Consider the following 27,911-nt stretch of genomic DNA (forward strand, 5'->3'; position numbering starts at 1 on the left):
TTAAAATTTATTACCTTATACCTATTATGAAAGAGTAAAGTGCCAGTTTTCTTGATATGGTGTGGCTGTGTCCCCACCCAAATCTTAATTTGAATTGTATCTCCCAGAATTCCCATGTGTTGTGGGAGGGACCCAGGGGGAGGTAATTGAATCATGGGGGCTGGTCTTTCCCATGCTATTCTCGTGATACTGAATAAGTCTCACAAGATCTGATGGGCTTATCAGGGGTATCTGCTTTTGCTTCTTCATTTTTCTCTTGCTGTCACCATGTAAGAAGTGCCTTTTGCCCCCCACCATGATTTTGAGGCCTCCCCAGCCATGTGAAACTGTAAGTCCAATTAAACCTCTTTTTCTCCCCAGTCTCAGGTATGTTTTTATCAGCAGCATGAAAACAGACTAATTCATATCTCCTTCCAAGTTGACAGATAAACTTTTTTTTTTTTTTTTCTTAGAATCTCACTCTGTGTTGCCCAGGCTGGTGTGCAGTGGCACAATGATGTCTCACTGCAGCCTTGACCTCTCTAGTCTCAGGTGATCCTCCCACTTCAGCCTTTCAAGTAGCTGGTACTATAGCCACATGCTACCACGCCTGGCTAATTTTTGTTTTTTTTGTAGAGACATGGTTTTGCCATGTTGTCCAGGTTGGTTTCGAACTCCTGGGCTTAGGAGATCTGCCCACCTCAGCCTCCCAAAGTGCTGGAATTACAAGAGTGAGCCACTGCACCTGGCCAACAGATAAACTTTCAATTATTTGCATCACTTAGGAACAAGGAAATATCAATTGCAAAAAGAACAGAAGAACAAATTCTTAAGTTGCAAATTTCTATTTATGTTATATTCACAGGTTAATACAAAAAGTTCTGAAACTTTAGAAAACAGAATATTTTTCTTTAAGAGATGGATTTATTTCATCAAAGAAATTGAGCAGTTAATTATTTTTACCCATCTTCACACAGTGGCATTTGGTCTTAAATACCATTTTAATTATGTGCTTTAAAAAATCAATTCAATTTAACTTTATTTAAAAAAATACTTTTTGTGAGCACAAGCAAAGTGACCTCTTAATGCCCGGATATGATGAAATGTGGATGTAGCGCTTGTTGGTACACAAATAGTTAAAACTGTGGTGGTGTCTTTTCTAGATGTTTAGCAAAGATTTTTCTGTATTCTAGAGTTCCTTGTCAACTGTGTGATCATAGAATCATGGGAGGCTTGAGATCTTCTAGGCACTGTTTGAAATATTGTAATATATACCATAGTTTAAGTATGTGCTGTTTTGCAGATAGCCCTCATTTCATGCAGAGTCCTATATTTAAATAACTCAGTTCATTGCTATTCTAAGTAGTGCTTTTGCAGTCAAACATCTGAAAGGCGATTGACTTTTTTCCTGTAGCACCATAATTTATAAGAAAACATAAAATGAAAAGACTTGACCAAGATGATTCTGGTACATGGTTGTAATCTTAATATCAGTTTAGAGAGTAAAGACTAAGTCTGTTCAGAATAGACTGTTTAACCATCTGATCAGCTGGAATTTCATATAACTTCATGGTTCTTGTGGGTAGTTTTTTTGCTGTTTTTTATCTTTATGTTTAGGTGTTGGGTGTCTTTGATTTTACGTCTTCTGAGAAATTTATGATCCTATGCTTTATTTATGACACTAGTCTCAGCTTAGGCAATTGATTGAAATACGATATAGGGAAATTTAGTATGCATTTTTTAACAGCTTAAATTGGAAAAATGAACCAACAATGTTTATGTGGAATTGTTTTGGAGCAAGGTAAGAAGGGAACAATAGGTTAATTTCTTTCTATTTCTATTAGTCTTTTATTGTTAAAATCTTATTATATTTGACATAATTTGCTTTTGGAGATTAGTAGTGTATTATGCTTTAAAGTTGTGAAGGAAGATTGTAATTCATTGAAATTATATATGTAGAAAACAAATTTGTAAACTATAGAGTGCAATGTAAATATAAATTTTATATCAAATATGATACTTAACTGAGGCAAGTATTTTATTAATATGCCACCAAAAAATAAATGGGATGCAATGTTAGTGTTGCTGAGGATATTAGTGAATGATAACCTGCACATGGTAGGCTATGGTGAATAAATGACCAGGTTGAAATTACAGAGGAGTTATTCAGAGGGAAACATTAATACATTGCCCTTAATGTGGCTGTACCATGGCAAACCTCGATTCTTATGGGATCAATTTAGTTGTCTAACTCATATTCCTTTAATTTAGAGTTGGAAAATTATTTTCTTCATCTATATGGAGTCTGTCAGTTGCATGAATTAGATTTTATTAACCAAGTTGAAAATGAATTCAGTTTTTGAAAATGTTTTTAAAGGCCTAGATTTAAAACTCTGTAGAATTACTATATTGTTTTCAGGCTCACTATAGAGTATCCTTCTTCTAGAGGCAGTGGAATTTTATTGTCTTTACAAAGCATGTGAAATACGACTTCTAGTTATTTGATACAATTTCTACTTCAAGACCAAAAATATTACTAACTTTACAGCTTTACTTTCAAAACTACCAATGTTTGTTGGAGTTTGAATTCTTGGAGTATGGCAAAGATGAAAAGGGGGAGAGTTAGGTGATGGGTTGACCTTTGCATACAATGAAGAATCAAATCTAAAAAAACAATCAGGGTAATTCTTGACAGGTAAAAGGAGCCTAAGAGGAAAAATAGAAGTTGCTATTACAAATTTGGGTCTGGATTTCTCAATGTGTATCTGTTTATGGAAAAGGACTATATATTATTAAACATGGTTATCTTATGGTCAAAACCCTGTAGTAATAAAATAAATTTGAGCACTGGCAGTGCAGCTTGGTTGGTGTATAGATAGAGGTGATGGCAAGCAGGTGTTCTGTTTGATACTGAAGCATTCTGGCGACAAGTTGAGGACATATGGAAAACTGGGTGGAATTGCAAATTTTTCTTAAATGTCAAAGTTTTCCTAATCCTACAAAATGTAGTTGTGGAAACTAGGATAAGGCAGTTGTCATGTTTTTGCCTTGTCTTCCTCTATGGTATCTATGGAAAGAATAACCAGCAAAGATTTTTATGGTGTTAAGCTAACTGATAGCCTTAAATATCTGATTTAGGGGTAACTTGAAGTAATTTTTGGAAATAGGGCAGAACTGAGATTAACAGAACCTTGTAGTTTATAGATTCATAATGGAAGGATGAGACATTTGTAAAAATAGTCTGTCTCCAGGAGAAATAACAAATGCCAATAAACAGAGAAAGATGTTCAACATCACTAATAATCAAGAAATGTAAGATAAAACAGTATATACTAGTTCTTATCTGACAGATTGAATTAGAAGGCTTGTTGGTAGAGCATGAGAAAACAAGCCCAGTCACGCATCTTTAGTGGAGTGTAAATTGGCAGCAGTCTTCTAAGATAGTTTCTTTGCCTCCTTAAACCCAGCGGCCTTCTTAGCCTCCTTTGGTGTGAGGACCTGCTTCAGCAGGACCTCCTATCCAGCCAAACTCATGGAGGCTTTGACTCCTACTGCTTCTGGGCTCAGGACATGGGGGACAAAGGTGGCAGAATCTCTATCCTCAGTAATTGCTTGGAGGAATTAGCTAGCAAGCCCAGAAGTTCAAGAGGTAAACTTTGCCCAAGGATAGGCAGGAGATAAGAAAAGACTGGCAGATGATTCCTTTTTTCTTTCTTCCTTTTCTGCTGGTTCTGAGCTACATTGGTCCATAGCCTGACTGGAAAAGATCCTATGTGACCTAGGTCACTCAAGCCAGTACCATCTTTTGTTTGCTTTTCCTCCTCTCCTGCCACACCCCCGTTTTCCTCTCATCCTTCATATTCTGGGATTTTACTTTCCAAGAATTCCTTAGCTTGGGAGCTTTGCCTCAGGTTTTGTTCTTTAGGACTAAGTAGCTAACAATCCCATTTTTGAGACTCTGAAAATATCTGCAGGTTTTAGAAGATTTATGTACATGTTTACATTGTAGCATTGTTTGCTTTACTGAAAAATTAGAAACAATCTAAATGGATCTCAATAGGGGAATGGTTAAATAATGATATACAGTGAAATACTATCTAGCAATAAAAAGAATGATATGGAAAGTTGTTCATGATGTATTAAGTGAGATAAAGTGCAGGTCAGTATGTTTAGATTGATCTCATTTTGGGAAATTAAGTCCTTTATTTTATTTTTTTAGAGACAGGGTCTTGGTCTCACCCAGCTGTGGTGCAGTAGCATGATCATAGCTCCCTGCAGCCTCAAACTCCTGGGCTTAAGTGGTTCTCCTGCCTCAGCCTCCTGAGTAGCTAGGGACTACCAACATATACCACCATGTACAGCTAATTTAAGTTTTTTTGTTTGTTTTTGTTTTTTTGTTTTTGTTTTTGTTTTTGTTTTGCAGAGATGGAGTCTAACTATATTGCCCAGTTTGGTCTTGAATTCCTGGGCTCAAGTGATCTCCCACCTCAGCCTCCCAAAGTCCTGGGATTACAGGCATGAGCTACCATGCCTGTCCTACTTTTCACTTTATATACTTCTATAAGATTAAATTTTTTTACATGTTGAATATCGATAAAACGATGGAAAAAGAATTTGCTACATGCTGGGTGTAGTAGCATGTGTCTGTAGTCCCAGCTACTCGGAAGGCTGAGATGGGAGGATCACTTGAATACAGGAATTTTAGTGCAGCCTCAGAAACATAGTGATACCTTGGCTCTAAAAAAAATAAAAGATATAAAAGAATTTGCTACTTAAACATATAGGCACTGAAATAATTATTAAAAATGGAGAACAAATATGTTTAAGAGATAGAAAACTATACTAGAGTCCTTAGACTCTAGTGTTAATCTTTGGAGATCATATAGGAACTAAAATTTAAACTTTATTGTAGATGTTTTTACAGGTACATCTATACATATTTATATAGATATATATGGGTTTACCTTAAACTGGGGCATTATTCTAAGTGCTTTATATGTATTATCTTATTTACTGGTCACAATAACTCTTTGAGGTAGGTGCTGTTGTTATTCCTTTTTCATAGACAGGGGACCAAAGCCTAGAAAACTTTAAGAAAGAAAAAAACAAAACCATGCCAGATGTTGTATATACTTAAAATGACAGCAGATAAAGTTTTTGACATTCATGAGCTATATAATGGATATTTTGTGCATAGGCAAACTATTAATTAAAGGTAAATTTTAATGAAGTTTATCCCAATTATTTTAATAATAAAACAAATTATTTAAAAAATATAAATACACCCAATAATAAGTCATTAATTTCATTCTCCAGCAAGTCAAAGAAACAAGCAAGTGTTGGGAAAGTGTCAAGCTCTTATTGCATGAACATTATAATCAAACTGCCAGACCACCTACCAAATAGTAAATATTAGTTTGGTGCAAAAGTAATAGGCAAAACCACAATTACTTTTGTACTTACCTAATACCTAGTAAATATTTTAATAGAAATGTGGCCACAAATAGTCCCAGAAAATTCCTTTGACTATGTTATGTTTACATTTCAATTTTATGTTGTTGGTTTGTAGCTTTAACACCGAATATAATTAGAATAAAAATATGCTAATACTTTAATTTCATATTTTGAATCAAAGCTTACTAAATTAAACCTTTACTCCCAAAATAGTATCTGAAGTAAATATATGCAGTTTACCCACTTTATTTTTTTCTTTTTAAAAATTTTTATTTTAAGTTTACGGGTACATGTGAAGGTTTGTTACATTGATAAACACATATCACAGGGATTTGTTGTACATATTATTATATCACCCAGGTATTAAGCTCAATACCCAATAATTATCTTTTCTGCTCCTCTCCCTCCTCTCGCCCTCACCCCTCGAGTAGACTCCAGTGTCTATTGCTTCCTTCCTTGTGTTCATAAGTTCTTATGTAGCTCCCACTTATAAGTGAGAACATATGGTATTTGGTTTTCTGTTCCTGTGTGTGTTTGCTAAGGATGATAGCCTCCAGCTCTATCCATGTTCCTGTAAAAGGCATCTCATTCTTTTTAATGGCTCCATAATATTCTGTGATATATGTGTACTGCATTTTCTTTATCCACTCTGTCATTGATAAGCATTTAGGTTAATTCCATGTCTTTGCTGTTGTGAACAGTGCTGCAGTGAACATTCATGTGCATGTGTCTTTGGGTAAAATGCTTTATATTCCTCCGGGTATATACCCAGTAATGAGATTGCTGGGTTGAATGGTAGTTCTGTTTTCAGCTCTTTGAGGAATTGCCATCCTGCCTTCCTCAATGGTTGAACTAATTTACACTCCCACCAACAGTGTATAAGGGTTTCCTTTTCTCTGAAACCTCACCAGGATCTGATTTTTTTTTGAGTTTTTCATAATGGTCGTGTTGACTGGTGTCAGATGGTATCTTATTGTGGATTTGATTTGCATTTCTGTAATGATCAGTGATGTTGAGCTTTTCTTTCATCCTTCTTGGCCACATGTATATCTTCTTTTGAAAAGTGTCTGTTCATGTCCTTTGCCTACTTTTTAATGGGGTGGTTTTTCGCTTGTTGATCTGTTTAAGTTCCTTATAGATGCTGGATATTAGAGCTTGTCAGATGTATAGTTTTCAGATATTCTCTACCGTTCTGTAGATTTTCTGTTGATAGTTTCTTTTTCTGTGCAGAAGCTCTTAAGTTTAATTAGATCTCATTTGTCAAGTTTTGCTTTCATTGCGGTTGCTTTTGGTTTCTTTATCATGAAATCTTTGCTGTGTCCAGGATGGCATTGCCGAGGTTGTCTTCCAGGGTTTTTATGGTTTTGGGTTTTACATTTAAGTTTTTAATCCATCTTGAATTGATTTTTGTATATGATGTAAGGAAGGGGTTCAGCTTCAATCTTCTATATATGGCTAGCCACTTATCCCAGCACCATTTATTGAATAGGGAGTCTTTTCCTCATTGCTTGTTTTTGTCAGCTTTGTCAAAGATCAGATGGTGGTAGATATGAGGCCTTATTTCTGGGCTCTCTATTCAGTTCCATTGGTCTGTATGTCTGTTTTTAATACCAGTACCATGCTGTTTTGGTCACTGTAGCCTTGTAGTATAGTTTGAAGTTGGGTAATGTGATTTCTCTGGCTTTTTTCTTTTTGCTTAGGATTGTCTTGGCTATTTGGGCCCCCTTTTTGGTTCCATATAAAATTTATAATAATTTTTTTAGTTCTGTGAAGAATGTCATTGGTAGTTTGATAGGAATAGCATTTAATCTGTAAATTGCTTTGGGTAGAGTAACCATTTTAATGATATTGATTCTTCCTGTCCATGAGCATGGGATGTTTTTTCATTTGTTTGTGTCTGATTTCTTTGAGCAGTGTTTTGTAATTCTCATTGTAGATATCTTTCACCTCCTTGGTTAGCTATTTCCTAGGTACTTTATTTTTTTGTGACAATTGTGAATGGGATTGCCTTTCTGATTTAGCTCTTCATTTTGTTGGTGGTGGTGTATAGGAATGCTAGTGATTTTTGTACATTGATTTTGTATCCTGCAACTTTGCTGAAGTTGTTTATCAGCTGATGGAGCTTTGGGGCCGAGACTGTGGGGTTTTCTAGATATAGAATCGTGTCGTCTGCAAACAGAGATAGTTTGACTTCCTCTCGTACTATGTGAATGCCCTTTCTTTCTTTTTCTTGCCTGATTGCTCTGGCCAGGACTTCCAATACTATGTTGAATAGAAGTGGTGAGAGTTGTGCCAATTTTCAAGGGGAGCACTTCCAGCTTTTGCTCAGTTAGTATAATGTTGGCTGTGGGTTTGTCATAGATGGTTCATACTATTTTGAGGTCTGTTTCTTCAACACCTAGTTGATTGAGAGTTTTTAACATGAAGGGATGTTGAGTTTTATCGAAATCCTTTTCTGCATCTATTGAGATAATATATTTTTCTTCTTTAGTTCTATTTATGTGATGAATCACATTTATTGATTTGCGTATGTTGAACCAACGTTGCATCCCAGGGATGAAGCCTATTTGATCATGGTGGATAAGCTTTTTGATGTGCTGCTGGATTCAGTTTGCCAGTATTTTGCTGAGGATTTTGCACTGATGTTCATCGAGGATATTGGCCTGAAATTTTCTTTTTTTGTTGTGTCTCTGCCAGGTTTTGGTATCAGGATGATGTTGGCCTCATGGAATGAGTTAGGGAGGAGTCCCTCCTTTTCAGTTTTTTTGAAATAGTTTCAGTAGAAGTGGTACCAGCTCTTCTTTGTACCTCTGATAGAATTCAGCTGTGAATCTGTCTGGTCCTGGGTTTTTTTTGATTGGTAGACTACTTATTGCTACCTCAACTTCAGAGCTCATTATTGGTCTTTTTAGGGATTCAGTTTCTTCCTGGTTCATTCTTGGGAGAGTATGTGTGTTCAGGAATTTATTCATTTCTTGTGGAGTTTTTAGTTTATATGCATAGAGGTATTTGTAATATTCTCTGATGGTCGTTTGTATTTCTGTGGGGTCAGTGGTAATATCTCATTATTTCTGATTGTGTTCATTTGAATCTTTTTTCTTTTTTATTCTAGCTAGCAGTCTATTTTATTAATTTTTTCAAAAGACCAGCTTCTGGATTGATCGATCCTTTGAATGAGTTTTATGTCTCTATATCCTTCAGTTCAGCTCCGATTTTGGTTATTTCTTGGCTTCTGCTAGCTTTGGGATTTGTTTGCTCTTGGTTCTCTATTTCTTTTAGTTGTTATGTTAGGTTGTTAACTTGAGATCTTTCTAACTTTTTGATGTGGGCATTTTAGTGCTATAAATTTCTCTCTTAACACTGCCTTAGCTGTGTCCTAGAGATTCTGGTACATTGTATCTTTGTTCTCATTAGTTTCAAAGAACTTCTTGATTTCTGCCTTAATTTCATTATTTACCCAAAAGTTATTCAGGAGCAAGGTATTTAATTTCCATGTAATTGTATGGTTTTGAGTGACTTTCTTAGTCTTGGGTTCTAATTTGATTGTGCTGTGGTCTGAGAGACTGTTTGCTATGATTTCAGTTTAGCATTTGCTGAGGAGTGTTTTACTTCTGATTATGTGACCGATTTTAGAGTAAGTGCCATGTAGCATTGAGAAAAATGCATATTCTGTTGTTTTGGGATGGAGAGTTCTGTAGATACCTATCAGGTCCATTTGATCCAGAGCTGCGTTCAGGTCCTGAATTTCTTTGTTAATTTTTCATCTCAATGATCTATCTAATATTGTCAGTGGGGTGTTAAAGTCTCCCACTATTATTGTGTGAGGGTCTAAGTCTCTTTAAAGGTCTCCAAAAACTTGCTTTGTGAATCTGGGTGCTCCTGTGTTGGGTGCATATATATTTAGGATAATTAGCTCTTCTTGTTGAATTGAACCCCTTACCATTATGTAAAGCCCTTTATCTTTTTTGATCTTGATGATTTAAAGTCTGTTGGAAACTAAGATTGTAACTCCTTTTCTTTTCTGTTTTCTATTTGCCTGGTAAATTTTCCTCCATCCCTTTATTTTGAGCCTATGTGAGTCATTGCATGTGAGATGAGTCTCTTGCAAACAGCATACTAATGGGTCTTGGTTCTTTATCCAGCGTGCCACACTGTGTCTTTTAATTGAGGCATTTAGCCCATCTCCTTTTTTTTTTTTTTGAGATGGAGTCTCACTGTGTTGTCCAGGCTGGAGTGCCATGGCACGATCTTGGGTGACTGCAACCTCTGCTTCCCGAGTTCAAGTAATTCTCCTGCCTCAGCCTCCCAAATAGCTGGGACTACAGGCCTGTGCCACCACGCCCAGCTAATTTTTATATTTTTAGTAGAGGTGGGGTTTTACCATGTTGGCTAGGCTGGTCTCAAATTCCTGACCTCAAGTGATCTGCTTGCCTCAGCCTGCCAAAGTTTTTGGATTACAAGTGTGAGCCACTGTGCCCAGCCTACCCCATTTACATTTAAGGTTAGTATTGTTATGTGTGGATTCGATCCTGTCATCATGATGCTACCTGGTTATTTTGCAGACTTGTTTATGTGGTTGCTTTGTAGTGTCACTGGTCTGTGTACATCAGTGTGTTTTTGTAGTGGCTGGTAGTGGTTTTTCCTTTTCATATTTAGTGCTTCCTTCAGGAGCTCCTACAAGGACCTCCTGCAAGGCATGTTGGGTGGTAACGAAGTCCCTTAGCATTTACTTTTCTGAAAAGGATCTTATTTCTCCTTTGCTTATGAAGCTTAGTTTGGTTGGATATGAAATTCTAGGTTGGAATTAGTTTTCTTTAAGAATGTTAAATATTGGCCTCAAATCTCTTCTGGCTTTCAGGGTTTACATTGAGAGGTCCACTGCTAATGTGATGGGCTTCCCTTTGTAGATTACCTGGCCTTTCTCTCTGGCTGCCTTTAACATTTTTTCTGTCATTTCAACCTTGGAGAATCTGATGATTATGTGTCTTGGAGATGATCTTCTCGTGAGGTATCTTACTGGGGTTCTCTGCATTTCCTGAATTTGAGTGTTGGTCTGTCTAAGTAAGGCTGGGGAAGTTCTCAAGGATGATATCTGAAATATGTTTTCCAAATTGGTTCCCTTCTCCCTAGCTCTTTCAGGTACACCAGTCAGTCATAGATTTGGTCTTTCTATATAATCCCATATTTCTCAGAGGTTTTGTTCATTACGTTTTACTTTTTTTTCTCTATTTTTGTCTGCTTGTCTTATTTCAGAAACATAGTTTTCAAGCTCTGAAATAGTTTCCTCCACTTGGTCTATTCTGCTATTAATACTTGCAATTGTATTATTAAATTCTTGTATTGTGTTTTTCAGCTCTATCAGGTTGGTTATGTTCTTCCCTATCTTGGATATTTTGTTTGTCAGCTGCTGCAATGTTCTATTATGGTTTTTAGCTTCCTTGCATTCAGTTAGAATGTGCTCCTTTAGCTCAGTGGAGTTCATTTTTATCCACATGATGAGGTCTGTTTCTGTTGTTTCAGCCATGTCAGCCTCAGCCACATTCCGAACCCTTGCTGAAGCAGCGATGTTGTCATTTGGAGGAGAGAGGCCACTCTGGCTTTTTGAGTTTTCAGTGTTTTTGTGCTAATTCTTTCTTATCTTTGTGGGCATACTAACTAAATCTTTGAGGTTGCTGACCTGTGGATGGGATTTTTGGTTTTTGTTGTTTTGTTTTTTAAGAGTCTGGCCACTTTTTTGTAGGGCTGCTGTGGTTTGCTAGGTATCCACTCCAGTCCGTAGTTGCCTCAGATTTTCCAATACCTGGAAGTATCACCAGCGAAGGCTGTGAAACAGCAAAGATGGCAGGCTGCCCCTTCCTCTGGGAGCTCCATCCCAGGGAGGGTACAGACCTGTTGCTGACCTGAATGCACCTGTAGGAGGTAACTGGAGACCCTGGTTGGGAGGTCTCACCCAGCCAGGAGGAACAGGATCAGGGACCTGCTTAAAGAAGCAGTCTAGCCCCACTTTCATAGAGCAGCCATCTTGTGCTGGGGTACCGTTTCTGCGACCTGTTGGGTTGGGCTCTCCAAAGCCTGGAGGCTGGAACGGCTAAGTTGCTAAAACAGCAAGGATGGCAGCCTGCCCCTACCCTAGGAACTTTGTTCCAGGAAGTTTTCAAACTTCTGTCACCCAGAGAACAATGGTGGGAGTGGCTTGAGGCCCCTGTTGGTAAGTCCCACCCAGTGAAGAGGAACAGATCAGGGACCCACTTAAGAAACGTGACACACCGGGGCCTGTTGTGGGGTGGGGGGAGGGGGGAGGGATAGCATTAGGAGATGTATCTAATGTTAAATGACGAGTTAATGGGTGCAGCACACCTACATGGCACATGTATACATATGTAACAAAGCTGCAGATTGTGCGCATGTACCCTAAAACTTAAAGTATGATTAAAAAAAAAAAAAAAAAAGGAAGCAGTCCAGTCATGCTTTTGTAGAATAGCTGTGCTGTGCCGGGGTACTGCTTCCATCCCTAAATGGTTTGGACTCCCCTAAGCCCACAGGCTGGAACCAGTTTACCAGCTGTAAATGTTTTTTTGAGGTCATATGTGTTTGATATTTTCCCTTTGTAAAATTTAAGAGTATATATCTAGATGTGTAACAATCTTTTCTCTGTATAAGCATCACTCATTTAATAGAATTTAGAAGAAAATGAATTTATGAATTAAATAGCAAATTGACTTTAATTTTTTCTCATCTTCATGGAACTTGAGAAACTTGACATTTCACATAGATTGCCAGAGACTACCAAACCCCTTTTACTGTGTAGGTTATAAACTAAAATGAATGTGGGAGAACATTTTAAAATGTACTAACAACTATTAGTGAGAGCCCTTGTCCTAGTAAACAGACCCTTATACTGGGACTATAATTGTCACAAAGGCCCAGTTTTCTCATTTGCCTATCATCATCAGGATGTTCATTAGCTGTGTGTGAGTTGCAGGACCTAATTGGAGCTGAGTTTCCTTAGCTATGCTAGAATTGAATATTTCAGTCTATGGCTTTATGAACTGCTATTGCTATGCAAGGATACCTTTAATAAACGGGTCAGATATACTTAGGGAGGAATGTTAGTAAATAGAACAGTAATAATAATTATGGAGAAAGTGCAAAAAGAGTTAAATTACTGACCATGGTTTCAAATTTAGAAACATTAAGGTGAACTGGAGCCAAATTACTAAAATATTAGAGATTTCTCTTGAATAACGGGAATATTTTAAGTTATCTGTTAGACTACCAGATTGTCTAATGAACCTATCATTTTTAGCATCTTACGAATAACTTTAGTGCTTTATAATATGAATTATTTTTAGTGTTTTATACTACTGAGATCTTGAAAAAATATCATTACTTTTATTAGAACTTTGAGGTTCTAATAAAACTTTCTAATAAAACCTTTAAAAATTTTGTTACATTCTAAGTGTGATTGTACTACATATGGAGATAAACAGTTTTATAATGGAACATATGCCTTTTTTTTTTAATAATGAAGGTTAATAGGAAAATGACAAAGATTTTATGCCAGACTTTTTAGGAATCATTATTTAAATCTAAGTTTTTAGTTCTTTGAAAGTGCTTTGTAGTATGTACTTCTCTTCCCAATATTATGAATCCAGACTTATCTCTAACTTTACACACTATAAATTTGATTGTCATTTGATATAACTTTTCATTGCCCTTCAACTATAGTGGGTTTATTATGCCTTTTTTTAACTCATGCTGTTTTCTGAAATGCCTTTATTACTGTTCCTACCTATGGTTTTTTTTTTTTTAAGTCCTGGTTAATTCCTGTTTATTCCATGAAGGCTTCAGTTCACACTACCTTTTCCCTTTCTGCAAATGAATCACATTTATTGTTTATGGCAAGTGTTTTAATATTTGATCTTATTTGTCTTATATTGTTTCTTTTCTGTATTATATGACAACATACCTAAATTCCTGGTTATACTGAATGTCTTGATAGCAGGTGTCTTGATTAATATACTTTACAGTGATGAGCTCAGTGTTTAAGACAGTAGGTTCTTAAAAGTACTTACGCTGTTACATTGAGTTGAACTGAAATAGGTTGGGGATATTTCTTAACATAAATTATGCCCCATAATATGGCATGTGTGCTTTTTGAATGTGGTTCTAACAATTATGTATATTTTTCATTGTCTTTTTGAAAACATTCCAGTTGCTGAATCGTGCTTATTTATTGAAGGACTATTTTGAGCCATGCTGTAGGAAAGATATATTAGGATTATACTATCAACATTGGTAAAAAGTTAATTTTTGGCTGGGCATGGTGGCTCACGCCTGTAATCCCAGCACTTTGGGAGGCCAAGGTGAGTGGATCACCTGAGGTCAGGAGTTCGAGACCAGCCTGGCCAAGATGGTGAAATCCTGTCTCTACTAAAAAAAATAGAAAAATTAGCTGGGTGTGGTGGTGGGCACCTGTAATCCCAGCTACTCAGGAGGCTGAGACAGGAGAATCACTTGAACCTGGGAGGTGAATGTTGCAGTGAGCCGAGATCGCGCCACTGTACTCCAGGCTGGGCGACAAGAGCGAAACTCCGTCTCAAAAAAAAAAAAAAAAAAAAAGTTAATTTTTGTGGTATAGTAGACTTTTTTGGAATAATGCATTTAGTGTTTGTGTATGCCTATATGTCTTTATATTTTATTATGTGAAAATTCTCTGGTTTCTTCTATTAATTTTGCTTCCCTCAAAATAACCCACTCATTCTGATTCATGTTAGCCTCTTGCTCCCCTTAAATGGTTGTAATTTTCTCTGCCCTTTGATTGTAAGATTCCTTAGCACTAGGTCTGGCTTTTGAGGTCTTTTGAGCAGAACTCAGGTCTGACAGGTTAAGGGAGATCTAATTTTTTCCTAGTCTTGTAGGTTAGTGATCCCTACTGAGACAAGATGAGATGGAGTAAGAGAGACGTTTCTCTCCTTAGGACTATCCAGGTGAATGCTGAGTAAAGGTAGGTCACTCTGCAACAAAGAGATTGAGAACAGTTCAGCCTACCAGGATAGTTTGGGACTGCCAGAGTAAGCAGGATTTACCATATGTAGAAATTATATGTAGCATGTAGCAGATGTGGCCCCTCTCTGCTTGCTAAGGTAATCTACCTTCACCAGGCAGTTGGACTCTTTTGAAGGTTCAGGTTTTACTGCCTGAGTAAATTTCTGTTCTCACCTTTGGGCCCGTGGATCTCTTGCCCCTACATGCTCTCCTTTAGGTACACTGGGCTTGTTTCAGTTTTTGATATGCCATACTGGGGAGAGGGAGCCAAGGGTATGTGTTTACATCTTCCTATTATTGTTTATAGGAAAAGTTTGCTGTTTCTACTGTCTTTCTACGGTTTCTAGGTTTGCAAGGCTTTTTAGTCAATATAGTTTTTTAAATAGTTGTTATAGTGTGATGTTATAAAATATGTTTATTTGAACTCTTGCTAAAGATGAATATTCTAGGGAGACCCTGTCTCTACAAAAAAATTTAAAAATAGCCAGGCATGGTGGCACACACCTGTAGTCCCAGCTACTTGGGAGGGCGAGGCAGGAGGATCACTTGAGCCTGGGAGGCTGAGACTGAGGCTGAGGCTGCAGTGAGCCCTGATCATGCCACTGTACTCCAACCTAGGCAACAGAGCAAGACAGTGTAAAAAAAAAAAAAAAATTTTTTTTAAAGATCAACATTTAGTCACATTCATTGTGTGAATTTTTCTGATATTCTTCATAGCTAGTTGGAAAGTACAGGTGGAAATACCTTTCAGAATTGCATGTTTGTTATTGCTGTTTCATGATGTATCAGTCTCTCATCAAAGAAATGTTCTGTGTGCCTATAACTATCGTGTTTACACTTTTCGTGTGCTTTCTTGGGGTGGAATTCCTTGACCAATGGCAACCTAGGTGAAGTTTGCTATGGATCCTCTTTGAGCCGATCCTCAATAAAATACCAGAGCAATTGCTGTACCTACATTAATGGTCTTCTAATCTCCAACCTTGCATGTAATTGCTACTGTCACATATAATTGCTGTCTGCCCAAGTTTCTTTCCCTGGGGACACTTGTGCCATGCCTTGATATAGAGTTAGAAAATGAAAAGAGAGTTTTTGAAACTTTTTGAGGGTTTGGCTTTTAAATCTGTCTACTTTGAAAATTTAAAACTATAAAATTAAATCACTTTTTTTTTTGAAATGGTGTCTTGCTCTGTTGCCTAGGCTGTAGAGCAGTAGTGCAATCTTGGCTCACTGCAAACTCCGCCTCCCAGGTTCATGTGATTCCCCTGCCTCAGCCTCCCGAGTAGCTGGGACTACAGGCATGTGTCACCACTTCCAGTTAATTTTTTGTATTTTTAGTAGCGACAGGATTTCACCATGTTGGCCGGGCTGGTCTCGAACTCCTGACCTCAGGTGATCCGCCCGCCTTGGCCTCACCTTTTTTACTTTTGTAGGACTGACCCGAATAAGTCTGACAATAATAAAAGGTGATAAAAAAGATTTGAAGGTTCATTGATTGTAATTATATTTCTGAAGAATTAATTATGAATACATTTCCTTTATGGATTAGGACCATATTGGCCACAGTTCAAAAAATGTAATTCTAAGATGGTGTTATTTTTTAAAAAGTGTATATAAAAAGTGCATAATCTAGAATTAATTCAATTTTGTGGTTGTGGTAATAGGACAAGATCATAATCTAGTGGCTTTAGATTGGGGATTACTCATTAAAGTAATGCCTTCTCTACTCCAGATTTGGAGAATGAATTCTACAGAGTGAATTTTTCAGCAAATCAAACCTACCTTTTCAAGTATCTAAACTTTTTTTCACTTTTAGGTAATCTTTGTAATGTGATAATAAGTTTCCTAGTTTCTTTTTTTTTAAATTATACTTTAAGTTCTGGGATACATGTGAAGAATGTGCAGGTTTGTTACATAGGTATACATGTGCCATGGTGATTTGCTGCACCCATCAACTCATCATCTACATTAGGTATTTCTCCTAATGCTATCCCTCCCCTTGTCCCCTAACCCCTGATAGGCCCTGGTGTGTGATGTTCCCCTCCTTGTGTCCATGTGTTTTCATTGTTCAACTCCCACTTATGAATGAGGACATGTGGCATTTGGTTTTCTGTTCCTGTGTTAGTTTGCTGAGAATGATGGTTTCCAGCTTCATCCATGTCCCTGTAAAGGACATGAACTCATCCTTTTTTATGGCTGCATAATATTCCATGGTGTATATGTGCCACATTTTCTTAATCTAGTCTATCACTGATGGGCATTTGGGTTGGTTCCAAGTCTTTGCTATTGTAAGTAGTGCGTCAGTAAACATACATGTGCATGTGTCTTTATAGCAGCATGATTTATACTCCTTTGGGTATATACCCAGTAATGGGATGGCTGGGTCAAATGGTATTTCTAGTTCTAGATCCCTGAGGAATTGCCACACTGACTTCCACAATGGTTGAACTAGTGTACAGTCCCACCAACAGTGTAAAAGTGTTCCCATTTCTCCACATCCTCTCCAGCACCTGTTGTTTCCTGACTTTTTAATAATCGCCATTCTAACTGGTGTGAGATGGTATCCGATTGTGGTTTTGATTTGCATTTCTCTAATGACCAGTGATGATGAGCTTTTTTTCATATGTTTGTTGGCTGCATAAATGTCTTCTTTTGAGAAGTGTCTGTTCATATCCTTTGCCCACTTTTTGATGGGGTTGTTTGTTTTTTTTTCTTGTAAATTTGTTTAAGTTCCTTGTAGATTCCAGATATTAGCCCTTCATCAGATGGATAGATTGCAAAAATTTTCTCCCATTTTGTAGACTGCCTCTTCACTCTGATGATAGTTTCTTTTGCTGTGCAGAAGCTCTTTAGTTTAATTAGATCCCATTTGTCAATTTTGGCTTTTGTTGCCATTGCTTTTGGTGTTTTAGTCATAAAGTCTTTGCCCATGCCTATGTCCTGAATGGTATTGGCTAGGTTTTCTTCTAGGGTTTTTATAGTTTCAGGTCTTATGTTTAAGTCTTTAATCTGTCTTGAGTTAATTTTTGTATAAGGTGTAAGGAAGGGGTCCAATTTCAGTTTTTTGCATATGGCTAGCCAGTTTTCCCAATACCATTTATTAAATAGGGAATCCTTTCCCCATTTCTTGTTTTTGTCCGGTTTGTCAGAGATCAGATATGTGGTGTTATTTCTGAGGCGTCTGTTCTGTTTCATTGGTCTATATATCTGTTTTGGTACCAGTACCATGCTGTTTTGGTTACTGTAGCCTTGTAGTATAGTTTGAAGTCAGGTAGCATGATGCCTCCAGCTTTGTTCTTTTTGCTTAGGATTGCCTTGTCTATATGGGCTCTTTTTTGGTTCCATATGAAATTTAAGGTAGTTTTTTCTAATTCTTTGAAGAAAGTCAATGGTAGCTTGATAGGGATAGCATTGAATCTATAAATTACTTTTCACGACATTGATTCTTCCTATCCATGTGCATAGAATGTTTTTCCATTTGTTTATATCCTCTCTTATTTCCTTGAGCAGTGGTTTGTAGTTCTCTTTGAAGAGGTCCTTCACATCCCTTGTAAGTTGTATTCGTAGGTATTTTATTCTCTTTGTAGCAATTTTGAATGGAATTTCACTCATGATTTGGCTCTCTGTTTGTCTATTATTAGTGTATAGGAATGCTTGTGATTTTTGCACATTGATTTTGTATCCTGAGACTTTGCTGAAGTTGCTTATCAGCTTTAGGAGATTTTGGGCTGAGACAGTGGGGTTTTCTAAATATACAATCATGCCATCTGTAAACAGAGACAATTGACTTCCTCTCTTCCTATTTGAATACCCTTTATTTCTTTGTCTTGCCTGATTTCCCTGGCCAGAACTTCCACTACTATTTTGAATAGGAGTGGTGAGAGAGGGCATCCTTGTCTTCCACCAGTTTTCAAAGGGAATGCTTCTAGCTTTTGCCCATTCAGTATGATATTGGCTGTGGGTTTGTAATAAATAGCTCTTATTATTTTGAGATACGTTCCATCAATACCTAGTTTATTGAGAGTTTTCAGCATCAAAAGCCTTTTCTGCATCTATTGAGATAATCATGTGGTTTTTGTCATTGGTTCTGTTTATGTGATGGATTATGTTTATTGATTTGCATATGTTGAACCAGCCTTGCATCCCAGAGATGAAGCCAACTTGATCGTGGTGGATAAGCTTTTTGATGTGCTGCTGGATTCGATTTGCTAGTATTTTATTGAGGATTTTTGCATCGATGTTCATCAGGGATACTGGCCTGAAATTTTCTTTTTCTTTTGTGTCTCTGCCGGGTTTTGATATCAGGATGATGCTGGCCTCATAAAATGAGTTAGGGAGGTTTCCCTCTTTTTCTCTTGTTTGGAATAGTTTCAGAAGGAGTGGTACCAGCTCCTCTTTGTACCTCTGGTAGATTTCGGCTGTGAATCTGTCTGGTTCTGGGGTTTTTTGGTTGGTAGGCTATTAATTACTGCCTCAATTTCAGAACTTGTCATTGGTCTATTCAGGGATTCGACTTCTTCCTGATTTAGTCTTGGGAGGGTGTATGTGTCCAGGAATTTATCCATTTCTTCTAGATATTCTAGTTTATTTGCATAGACGTGTTTATAGTATTCTCTGATAGTAGCTTGTATTTCTATAGGATCAGTGGTGATATCCCCTTTATCATTTTTTGTTGTGTCTATTTGATTCTTCTCTCTTTTCTTCTTTATTAGTCTTGCTAGCAGTCTACTTTGTTAATCTTGTCAAAAAATCAGCTCCTGTATTCATTTATTTTTTTGAAGGATTTTTCATGTCTCTATCTCCTTCAGTTCTGCTCTGATCTTAGTTATTTCTTGCCTTCTGCTAGCTTTTGAATTTGTTTGCTCTTGCTTCTCTAGTTGTTTTTATTATTATTATTATTTTTTTTTAATTTTTTGAGATGGAGTCTCACTCTGTTGCCCAGGCTGGAGTACAGTGGCATGATCTCGGCTCACCACAACCTCCACCTCCTAGATTTCAAGTGATTCTCCTGCCTCAGCCTCCTGAGTAGCTGGGACTACTGGCACGTGCCACCATGCCCAGGTAATTTTTGTATTTTTAGTAGATACGAGGTTTCACTATATTGACCAGGCTGGTCTCAATCTCCTGACCTTGTGATCTGCCCGCGTCAGCCTCCCAAAGTGCTGGGATTACAGGTCTGAGCCACCCATGTAGTTGTTTTAATTGTGATATTAGGGTGTTGATTTTAGATCTTACCCGCTTTCTCCTGTGGGCATTTAGTGCTATAAATTTCCCTCTAAACACTGCTTTAGCTGTGTCCCAGAGATTTTGGTACATTGTGTCTTTGTTCTCATTGTTTTCAAAGAACTTATTTATTTCTGCCTTAATTTCATTATTTACCCATTAGTCATTCAGGAGCAGGTTGTTCAGGTAGAAATGATCCCTGAAAGTATAGTCTTTCCTAGTTTCTTTAAATGTAGTTTACTGAACACTTTTTTTCATTTTTCTCTGCTTTTTAAATTGAGACATTAAAATTCACCCACTATGTTCTCCCAGTTAAGTGGACAATTCAGTGGTTTTTAGCATATTCATGAAGTTGTACAACCATCATTACAATTCATCTTAGAACATTTTCATCCCCTCAAAAAGAACTCCATACCCTTTAGCTCTTAGTTTCAGTCTCATTTCCCTCAGCCCTAAGCAACCATTAATCTAGTTTCTGTTTCTATAGATTTGCCTATTCTGGTTTCAAATGGAATAATATCACATGTAGTCTTTTATGACTGACTTTTTTTTATTAGTATGTTTTCAGGGTATTCTTTCACATTGTAACGTGTATCAATACTTCATTCCTTTTTATGGATGAATAGTATTCTATTGTATGGATATGCCACATTTTGTTTATCCATTCGTCTTTTTTTGGACATTTGGGTTCTTTCCACCTTTTGGCTATTTTGAATAATGTTTCTGTGAACATTTGTGTGCAAGTTTTTGTGTGTACATATATCTTTATTTCTAATGGATATATATCCAGGAGTGGAATTGCTGGATTGAATGGTAATTCTGTGTTTAACTTTGAAGAACCATTGGACTGTCTTCTAAAATGGCTACAACATTTTACAGTCCTGTCAACAGTGTATGAGGGTTCCGATTTATTTTCTGTCTTTTTGATTATAGCCATCCTAGTGGGTCTGAAATGGTATCTTATTGTGATTTCAATTTGCATTTCCCTGATGACTGATGATATTGACCACCTTTTAATGTACACATTGGCCATTTGTATATCTTTTTAAAGTTACATTTCCCTTTCTTCTCTTGTTGTAAGTTTGTAATCTCATTATTAGAATGACTTTATTGGTTATTTAGACTAATTTTTTGTCTCCAGATTATTCTAGCCTACAGTCTTTTAGCTTCTATTAGAAGACTCCTAATGATGGGAAATTTATTATTTGTGAAGAAATTGGCCCAATTTTTGAAGAACTCCAGTTGTTAGAAGCTTCTTTTTATGTTAAGCCAGAATTTATTTCACTGTTTTGGTATCGTTGTTGTTTTCTAATCTGTTATATTTTTGCTTTTTAGGCCCGCATAGACTATGTTCAATTTTTTATAGGAGTCTTTCAGAAGTTTTTGTTTGTTTGTTTTGTTTTGTTTTGTTTTTTTGTCAGAGTCTCACTCTGTTGTCCAGGCTGGAGTGCAGTGGCGCGATCTCGGCTCACTGCAAGTTCCACCTCCTGGGTTCACGCCATTCTCCTGCCTCAGCCTCCCGAGTAGCTGGGACTACAGGCGCCTGCCACCACGCCTGGCTAATTTTTTTGTATTTTTTAGTAGAGACGGAATTTCACCGTGTTAGCCAGGATGGTCTCGATCTCCTGACCTCGTGATCCACCCGCCTCGGCCTCCCAAAGTGCTGGGATTACAGGCATGGGCCACTGCACCTGGCCGAGTCTTTCAGAAGTTTTAAGACAGCTTTTAAGTCTCCTCATCTCCAGGCCAAATATCTCTAATTTCTAAAATTGTTCTTCATCTTCACCATCAAGTCCCACTACCTTCCCAGTCATTCTTGTGTGAACAAATTTCAGTTTCTCAACACCTCTTTTAGAGTATGGCCTTTGGAATTGAACAGACTGTTTTAGGCATAGTGTGACCACTGCAGAATAGAACTTTTCTTTTTATAAAACACTATGCTTGCATTGATTGTGGCTTAAAATTACCTTAACACTTCTTGCAACCACATTACAATGTTAATTATTCTTTAACTTTCAGTAAACTAAAATCCTGTCTTTTTTTATACATTCTGTTATGCAATGTCTGTTCTGTACTAGGTTCAGTACTTTGTGTACCTGTATTAAATTTCATTTTATTTTATTCAACATCTTATTCCCACATTTAAGATTTTTGGGGTGGGGGGGTTCTGAATGTGACATCTAGTGTGTCAGCTGTCTTTCATTGACCCTGTCATCAGGAAATTAGATTAGCATGCTTTTTTTTTTTAAGTTTTTTTTTTTTTTAATTTAAGTTCTAGGGTACATGTGCACAACGTGCAGGTTTGTGACATAGGTGTACATGTGTCATGTTGGTTTGCTGCACCCATTAACTTGTCATTTACATTAGGTATTTTTCCTAACGCTATCCCTCCCCCTGCCCCGCACCCTACGACAGGCCCCAGTATGTGATGTTCCCCACCCTGTGTCCAAGTGTTCTCATTGTTCAATTCCCACCTATGAGTGAGAACATGCGATGTTTCGTTTGAGAGGCCAAGGAGGGCAGATCACTTGAGGTCAGGAGTTCAAGACCAGCCTGGCCAACATGGTGAAACCTTGTCGCTACTGAAAATACAAAAATTAGCCTTGGTGGCGGGCACCTGTAATCCCAGCTACTCAGGAGGCTGAGGCAGGAGAATCACTTGAACCTGTGGTGGAGGTTTCAGTGAGCTGAGATCACACCAGTGAACTCCAGCCTGGGTGACAGAGTGAGACTCTGTCTCAGAAAAAAAAAAAAGTGCGAGTTGTAGGTCAGTGATACATTGCTCCATTTTATATCCATATGACTTGCTTGCACATTTAGTTTATGGAATGTAGATAATGGGCCTGCACATCATAGCTTCAGGGAAGTCTAAGAAATAAGGTTTTGAGAATTCTGCTTTTAGAAGTTGGGATTCACAATTTCGGAAGCTATTAAAATGTTGAGATAGTATTCATACTTTGGTAAGTCACAAATAACTGATGTTTACTGAACTTGTGTTGTCGGTCTCTAAATCTCTCTTTCATGAAATCATGCAACTAAGATAGTTGCATGGAGGCAAAAATAGTGGAAAAGAGAATGGAATGGAAACATACCAACTTTAGCAATACTAATCTATTTATTTGTGTATTCCTGTTGATGTGTTACATTAAAAATTATTTATGGTATTTGGAATTCTGGGAAGATGGTAGTGGCTGTAGCATAGTTTTTGAATAGTCCTGCTTCCTTAACAGAATAACTAGGGTAGCATAATCAAAAGCTCTTGAGCAATATCTGTAACAAAACTAGTTGATTAGAGAAAATAGGGACAAACCACCAACAGCTACCAGATTTATATTTTTTAAAAAATGAAAGAAAAAAGATTTGTGTGGCATTGGCATCTCTTTAGAAGAAAGCAGAAGGAAGCGGTAGAGTACCTATGAGTACCTTACTGTCTTGAGAATGGCAGATTTCTAAAATAGCCAACAGGTAAAGCTAGAAGGGGTTTTTATGCACTTCAATTCATGGCTGAGTACAAGAGGTTCATGGTAAGGTTCTCTAGAGCTGTCTGGGCTCTAAGCTTCTAAAATTAACTAGCCAAAACTTTCTTCCAGTATAAAGCTTCATACTAAGAGCAATCTACTGAGAATTTAATCAAAATCAAGTAGGACAACAAGGACAATAAAACAAGCACAACAAGGACAATAAAGACAAAAGGAAAAAGAAGAACCAGAGGGGGCAAGAGCTAAGTATCCTAGGGGCCAAAATTTTTACCACTTCATGAAAACAATAGAAAAGGGAGATAGAGATCTAAAAATCTATCCTGACCTATGTTTCTATCTTAAAAATTTAAGAACATTAAATTTAGGTAAAGATGACCAACAAAAAAGATTGTTGTTGAATCTCATACCAAGTTGCAATAGTTAAGGATTGTATGTTTTTCTTATAATATCCAGAAGTTATATTATTGGTGAAAATAATTAATATGTGCTTAATATTTTTATGGGTCTTGGTAGGATTGCCATATACTTTCCAAAAGACTAATACCATTTTACAAGGCCATTAGGGCCATTAGCTTATTAGTACCTGTTTCACTGTAATTTTACTACCTTATTTATTCTAATGTAGCTAGTTAAAAATTCATTGTTCATTGTTGCTTTAATTTGCATTTTGCAAATTATTAAGGGATGTTAAACATTTTCCCAAGTATTGGTGTATGTGAGTAGAACCCTAAACCTGTGGATAACTTCAAGTATCTAACTGTTGCCTACTTATCTGTTTATCCATTGGGTCTTAATGATTTTTTTTTTTTTTACACATGAGATCATTTGGATACATTATAGAAATATTAACCATTTGTTTTGCTTGCTTAAAATACAGTTTCTTCTTTTCCTGTTTATTTTTGAGACATTACGGAAATGCTGGTTTAAATATTTAAATCTTTTGATGTTTTATGATTTCCTTTGGTATTTAAAATCCAAAAAAAGTTATAATTTCTGAACAGCTATGATAAATACTATATTCAAGATAATTTTCTAAAGAAAATCTCAATTTCGATGAGTGGTATATTTCTAGAAAATTAGTCATAATAACCTGAAGGTAATTTTCCATGATAGCCATTTTAAAACAGTGTTAAATTGAGTAAAAATACTAACAAATACAAATGACTTACATATTGCGCCTTAGTTTTAAAGTGTGCTGGAATCAAGACAATTGACAAAAGCCAAGAAATCGACAAGAGTAGTATAACATTTATTCTTAAATTCTGTTGTGGGGTGGTAGAAAGCAATTTACCGTTGTTGGTTTGTTGTTACAAAGTGATGACATTTACTTGGTGGACTATAAGGGAATCTTTGGAGTTCTGTTGACCATATTAATTATATGTAAAAATTATCTCACATATTTTTGTGGTGTAAAGTGTTTGGTTAAAAAAAAAGTGTTCTTCAGTCTTTTCATCTTTAAAAAATGTGTTAGCTAGTGTATGTAGTATATATACAAAAAATATTAGGAAAGGCTGAAATTTGGGGAATTGGATAAAATACTTGTTCATATCATTTCTGTTCTCATTGCTTTTATTTAAAATTATTTTCCAATGCTAATTTAAGCATTTATGCAACATTTCTAGAGAACTGACATTTCTATAAATGTCTGGGTTTTTTTGTTAGTTTGTTTTGGGACGGAATCTCACTCTATCACCCAGGCTGGAGTGCTAGGGGTGATCTCAGCTCACTACAACCTCTCCCTCCCGGGTTCAAGCAATTCTCCTGCTTCAGCCTCCCAAGTAGCTGGGATTACAGATGTGCACCACCATGCCCAGCTAATTTTTGTATTTTTAGTAGAGATGGGGTTTTACCATGTTGGCCAGGCTGGTCTCAAACTCCTAACCTCAGGTAATCCGCCTGCCTCTGCCTCCGCCTCCCAAAGTGCTAGGATTACAGGCATGAGACTGCACCTGGCTAAATGTCTGTTTTTTAAAGGTTGTAGGAGATGATTTTTTAAAATACTGCTGTGTGTTTGTAATTTTAAGAGAAACAGGTTAAAAACATACATTTATGGAGTTCCCCTTTCTTGAAAAATTTTATAAATATTACTGTTACAAGTAGCAACCAACAATATTTTCATTGTAAAGTTTTCTTTTTAATGCTGTGACAAATGGTAGATGAGATGAAATCAGTATTCTTACTTTTCTATGTTGAAATGAATAGCTATTCATGTTTCAGCAAAAAAAAAATTAGTATTTCAAAAGGATTATCAGAAAAGTGTTCCTCTTTTAAGGGTTTAGAATGATAGTATTAATCTGTCAACTAAATTATGCATAATTTATCAGAATAATTTTGCTTCAAAAATGTTTATTTTAAAGTTTTCTCTTTGAACTAATGGAGTACTTTGTGTAAACATTTAAAAAGTACAATTAAGGCCGGGTGTGGTGGCTCACACCTGTAATCTCAGCATTTAAGGAGGCTGAGGTGGGTAGATCGCTTGAGCCCAGAAGTTAAAAACCAGCATGAGCGACATGGTAAAACCCTGTCTCTAACAAAAATACAAAAAAAAAAAAAAAAGAATTATGCCGGCGTGATGGTGCTTGCCTCTTGTCCCAGCTACTTGAGAGGCTGAGGTGGGAGGGGATCCCTTGAGCCTGGGAGGCAGAAGTTGAATGAGCCAAGATTGCCCACTGTACTCCAGCCTGGGTGACAGAATGAGACCCCATCTCAAAAAAAAAAGTACACTTAAGAAACAGACAAAATTTTAATTTAGAATATTGTCAGTGTGTAATAATGGTTTCCAAAATAGCTTGGAGAAGTAATATAATTTAATTTAATAGAACACAGGCTTTGGAGTATCAAAGGATCTTGGTGTGAATCCCAATTCTGCCACTTATGTGGCATTGGGTACTTCACCTCTTTTCAGTTTTTGAATCTGTAAAGTAAATATTTACTTATATTTCATCAAATCTTTTTTTTTTTTTCTTTTGTAGAGACAGGGTCTCACCATGTTGTCCAGGCTGGTTTTGAACTCCTGAGCTCAAGTGATCCTCCTTCCTCAGCCTTTCAAAGTGCTGGAATTAAAGGCATGAGCCACTGCACCTGGCCAAATCTAAGGCAGATATTTATTCAGTTTTTAATATTTTTGAAATCTGTATGAGTCTTAGATAGTGTATTATATTCAATTGGCTAGTTTTTTCTTTCTGAACATTACAGAAAATAATGGTGCTTCTTATAATTGAGGATATCTTAGATTAAATAAAATACAGTGATAATGCCAGCTTTATAGACTCGTTTTGAAGTGGAAATTGGATAGTATAAGCACATAGAAAATATTCTTTAAGTATTAGTTTTCTTTCTCTCTTTCTTATAACGAAGTATGTTAGAGTTTTTATGATTGGTTTGTTTGGGGGATTTGTTGTTGTTTTATTGAGAGAGTCAGAAGTTTAGAGCTATTAAGTAAAGATCATAGGTCAATATTTTAAGTCCCCACATCACAACATCTTGTATCTATATTGCTGAAACACTTTTGCGTTGGAGAAATGGCCATGTTTTGGGCAATAATAATAATTGTATTAGCTAACACAAAATGGCCACTTTGCACTGGATACCGTTCTATTTATGTATAAATATAAATAGGTATGAAATAGGTACTATTATTCCCATTTTTACAAATGAGGAAACTGAGGCAAAGAAGTTGATTAATTTTCCCAGCATTCTACAGTTAGACTATAAATGAATTAAACAAACCAGTAAAACAAATCCAGAAAAGGTAGCACACAGAAGCAAGAAACCTCTTTGCATAGATTAGCTTGATAATCTTAGGAATAGAAGAAAAAGTTTCACAAGGCTTTAAATCTTGAGTCTAAAACTAAGGTGGAGTCTGAATCAAGTGATAAAGATTTAGCCAACAACTTATCCTTTCCCTTTTGAGTGAAGGAGCATTTTAGTTTCCCAACTAATAGAGTCTCAGGCAATATAAGAATTGGCAAATTTTATCTTGTTCGCTGCCAAATTGGACTCTATTTAATTGCTGATGCAACATAAAACTGACTTAATGGATTTTGAGTAGAGAGAAATGGAATAAACTTCTAAGCCTCTATGAAAGAAATTTCACTGGAGTGGATATCAAGAGGGTGAAGTAGCCAAAGTTGATCCACTCTGGTAGATGAAGTGTATAGAAAGGAAAACTAACGCATCTTTGGCATCTTTATTCTGGATTCAATCTGATAATGGCAGGTTATTTTTAAAATATTATTTCTGCCTAAGATATAATCTTTTTATTTCCCCACAAAACATTGTGACCATGTGTATTCTAACATGTGTATTTGTGCAGTTGCATTAGAAAGAGGAACTAATCCCAGGAAAGGGGAATGCATTTAGAATATACCATAATCAAATTATGGGGTCAGTTTTTTTTCTAAAGATTTTAATTAAAAGTACTTTCTTTCTTTTTTTATTTTTTATTTTTTTGGAGAGACGGAATCTCACTCTGTCGCCCAGACTGGAGTGCAGTGGCCTAAAAGTACGTTATTTCTTAAATTTAAAAATATTCATTATGTCTGTTTATGAGTGAAAAAGTGAAAATAACCTAATATACAACTGTTAGATAATGGTTAAGTAAATTATATTACATTACTGCATGGAATATTATGCTGGGTTTAAAATTAATGTTTGTAGGACTTATGTTCCTGGGAATGGTGGAGTAATAGGGACGAGATTTACCTTTTGCCAAAAACAAGAAGAAAACCA

At 36.5% G+C, this 27,911-nt stretch overlaps 1 protein-coding gene across 22 annotated transcripts in view; it reads left to right on the forward strand.

The window, feature by feature from the left end:
- Positions 1 to 27,911, forward strand: part of ACBD6 (acyl-CoA binding domain containing 6) — a 246,918-nt gene that overhangs the window by 33,862 nt on the left and 185,145 nt on the right. For 16 of the 22 annotated variants that reach the window (XR_010137526.1, XR_008523208.2, XR_010137504.1 and 13 more), the window contains exon 4: positions 27,637 to 27,684. The exons of the other annotated variants lie outside the window; for them this stretch is intronic. Coding sequence is in view for 4 of the 16 variants with exons in the window: in XM_054550424.2 (XP_054406399.1) it covers positions 27,637 to 27,684 (48 nt within the window). In the remaining 12 variants the exon portion in view is untranslated. The remainder of the gene's footprint in view (positions 1 to 27,636; positions 27,685 to 27,911) is intronic. 22 annotated transcript variants of the gene reach the window in all.

This window comes from Pongo abelii, chromosome 1, assembly GCF_028885655.2.
Source record: "Pongo abelii isolate AG06213 chromosome 1, NHGRI_mPonAbe1-v2.0_pri, whole genome shotgun sequence".
NCBI lineage: Eukaryota > Metazoa > Chordata > Mammalia > Primates > Hominidae > Pongo > Pongo abelii.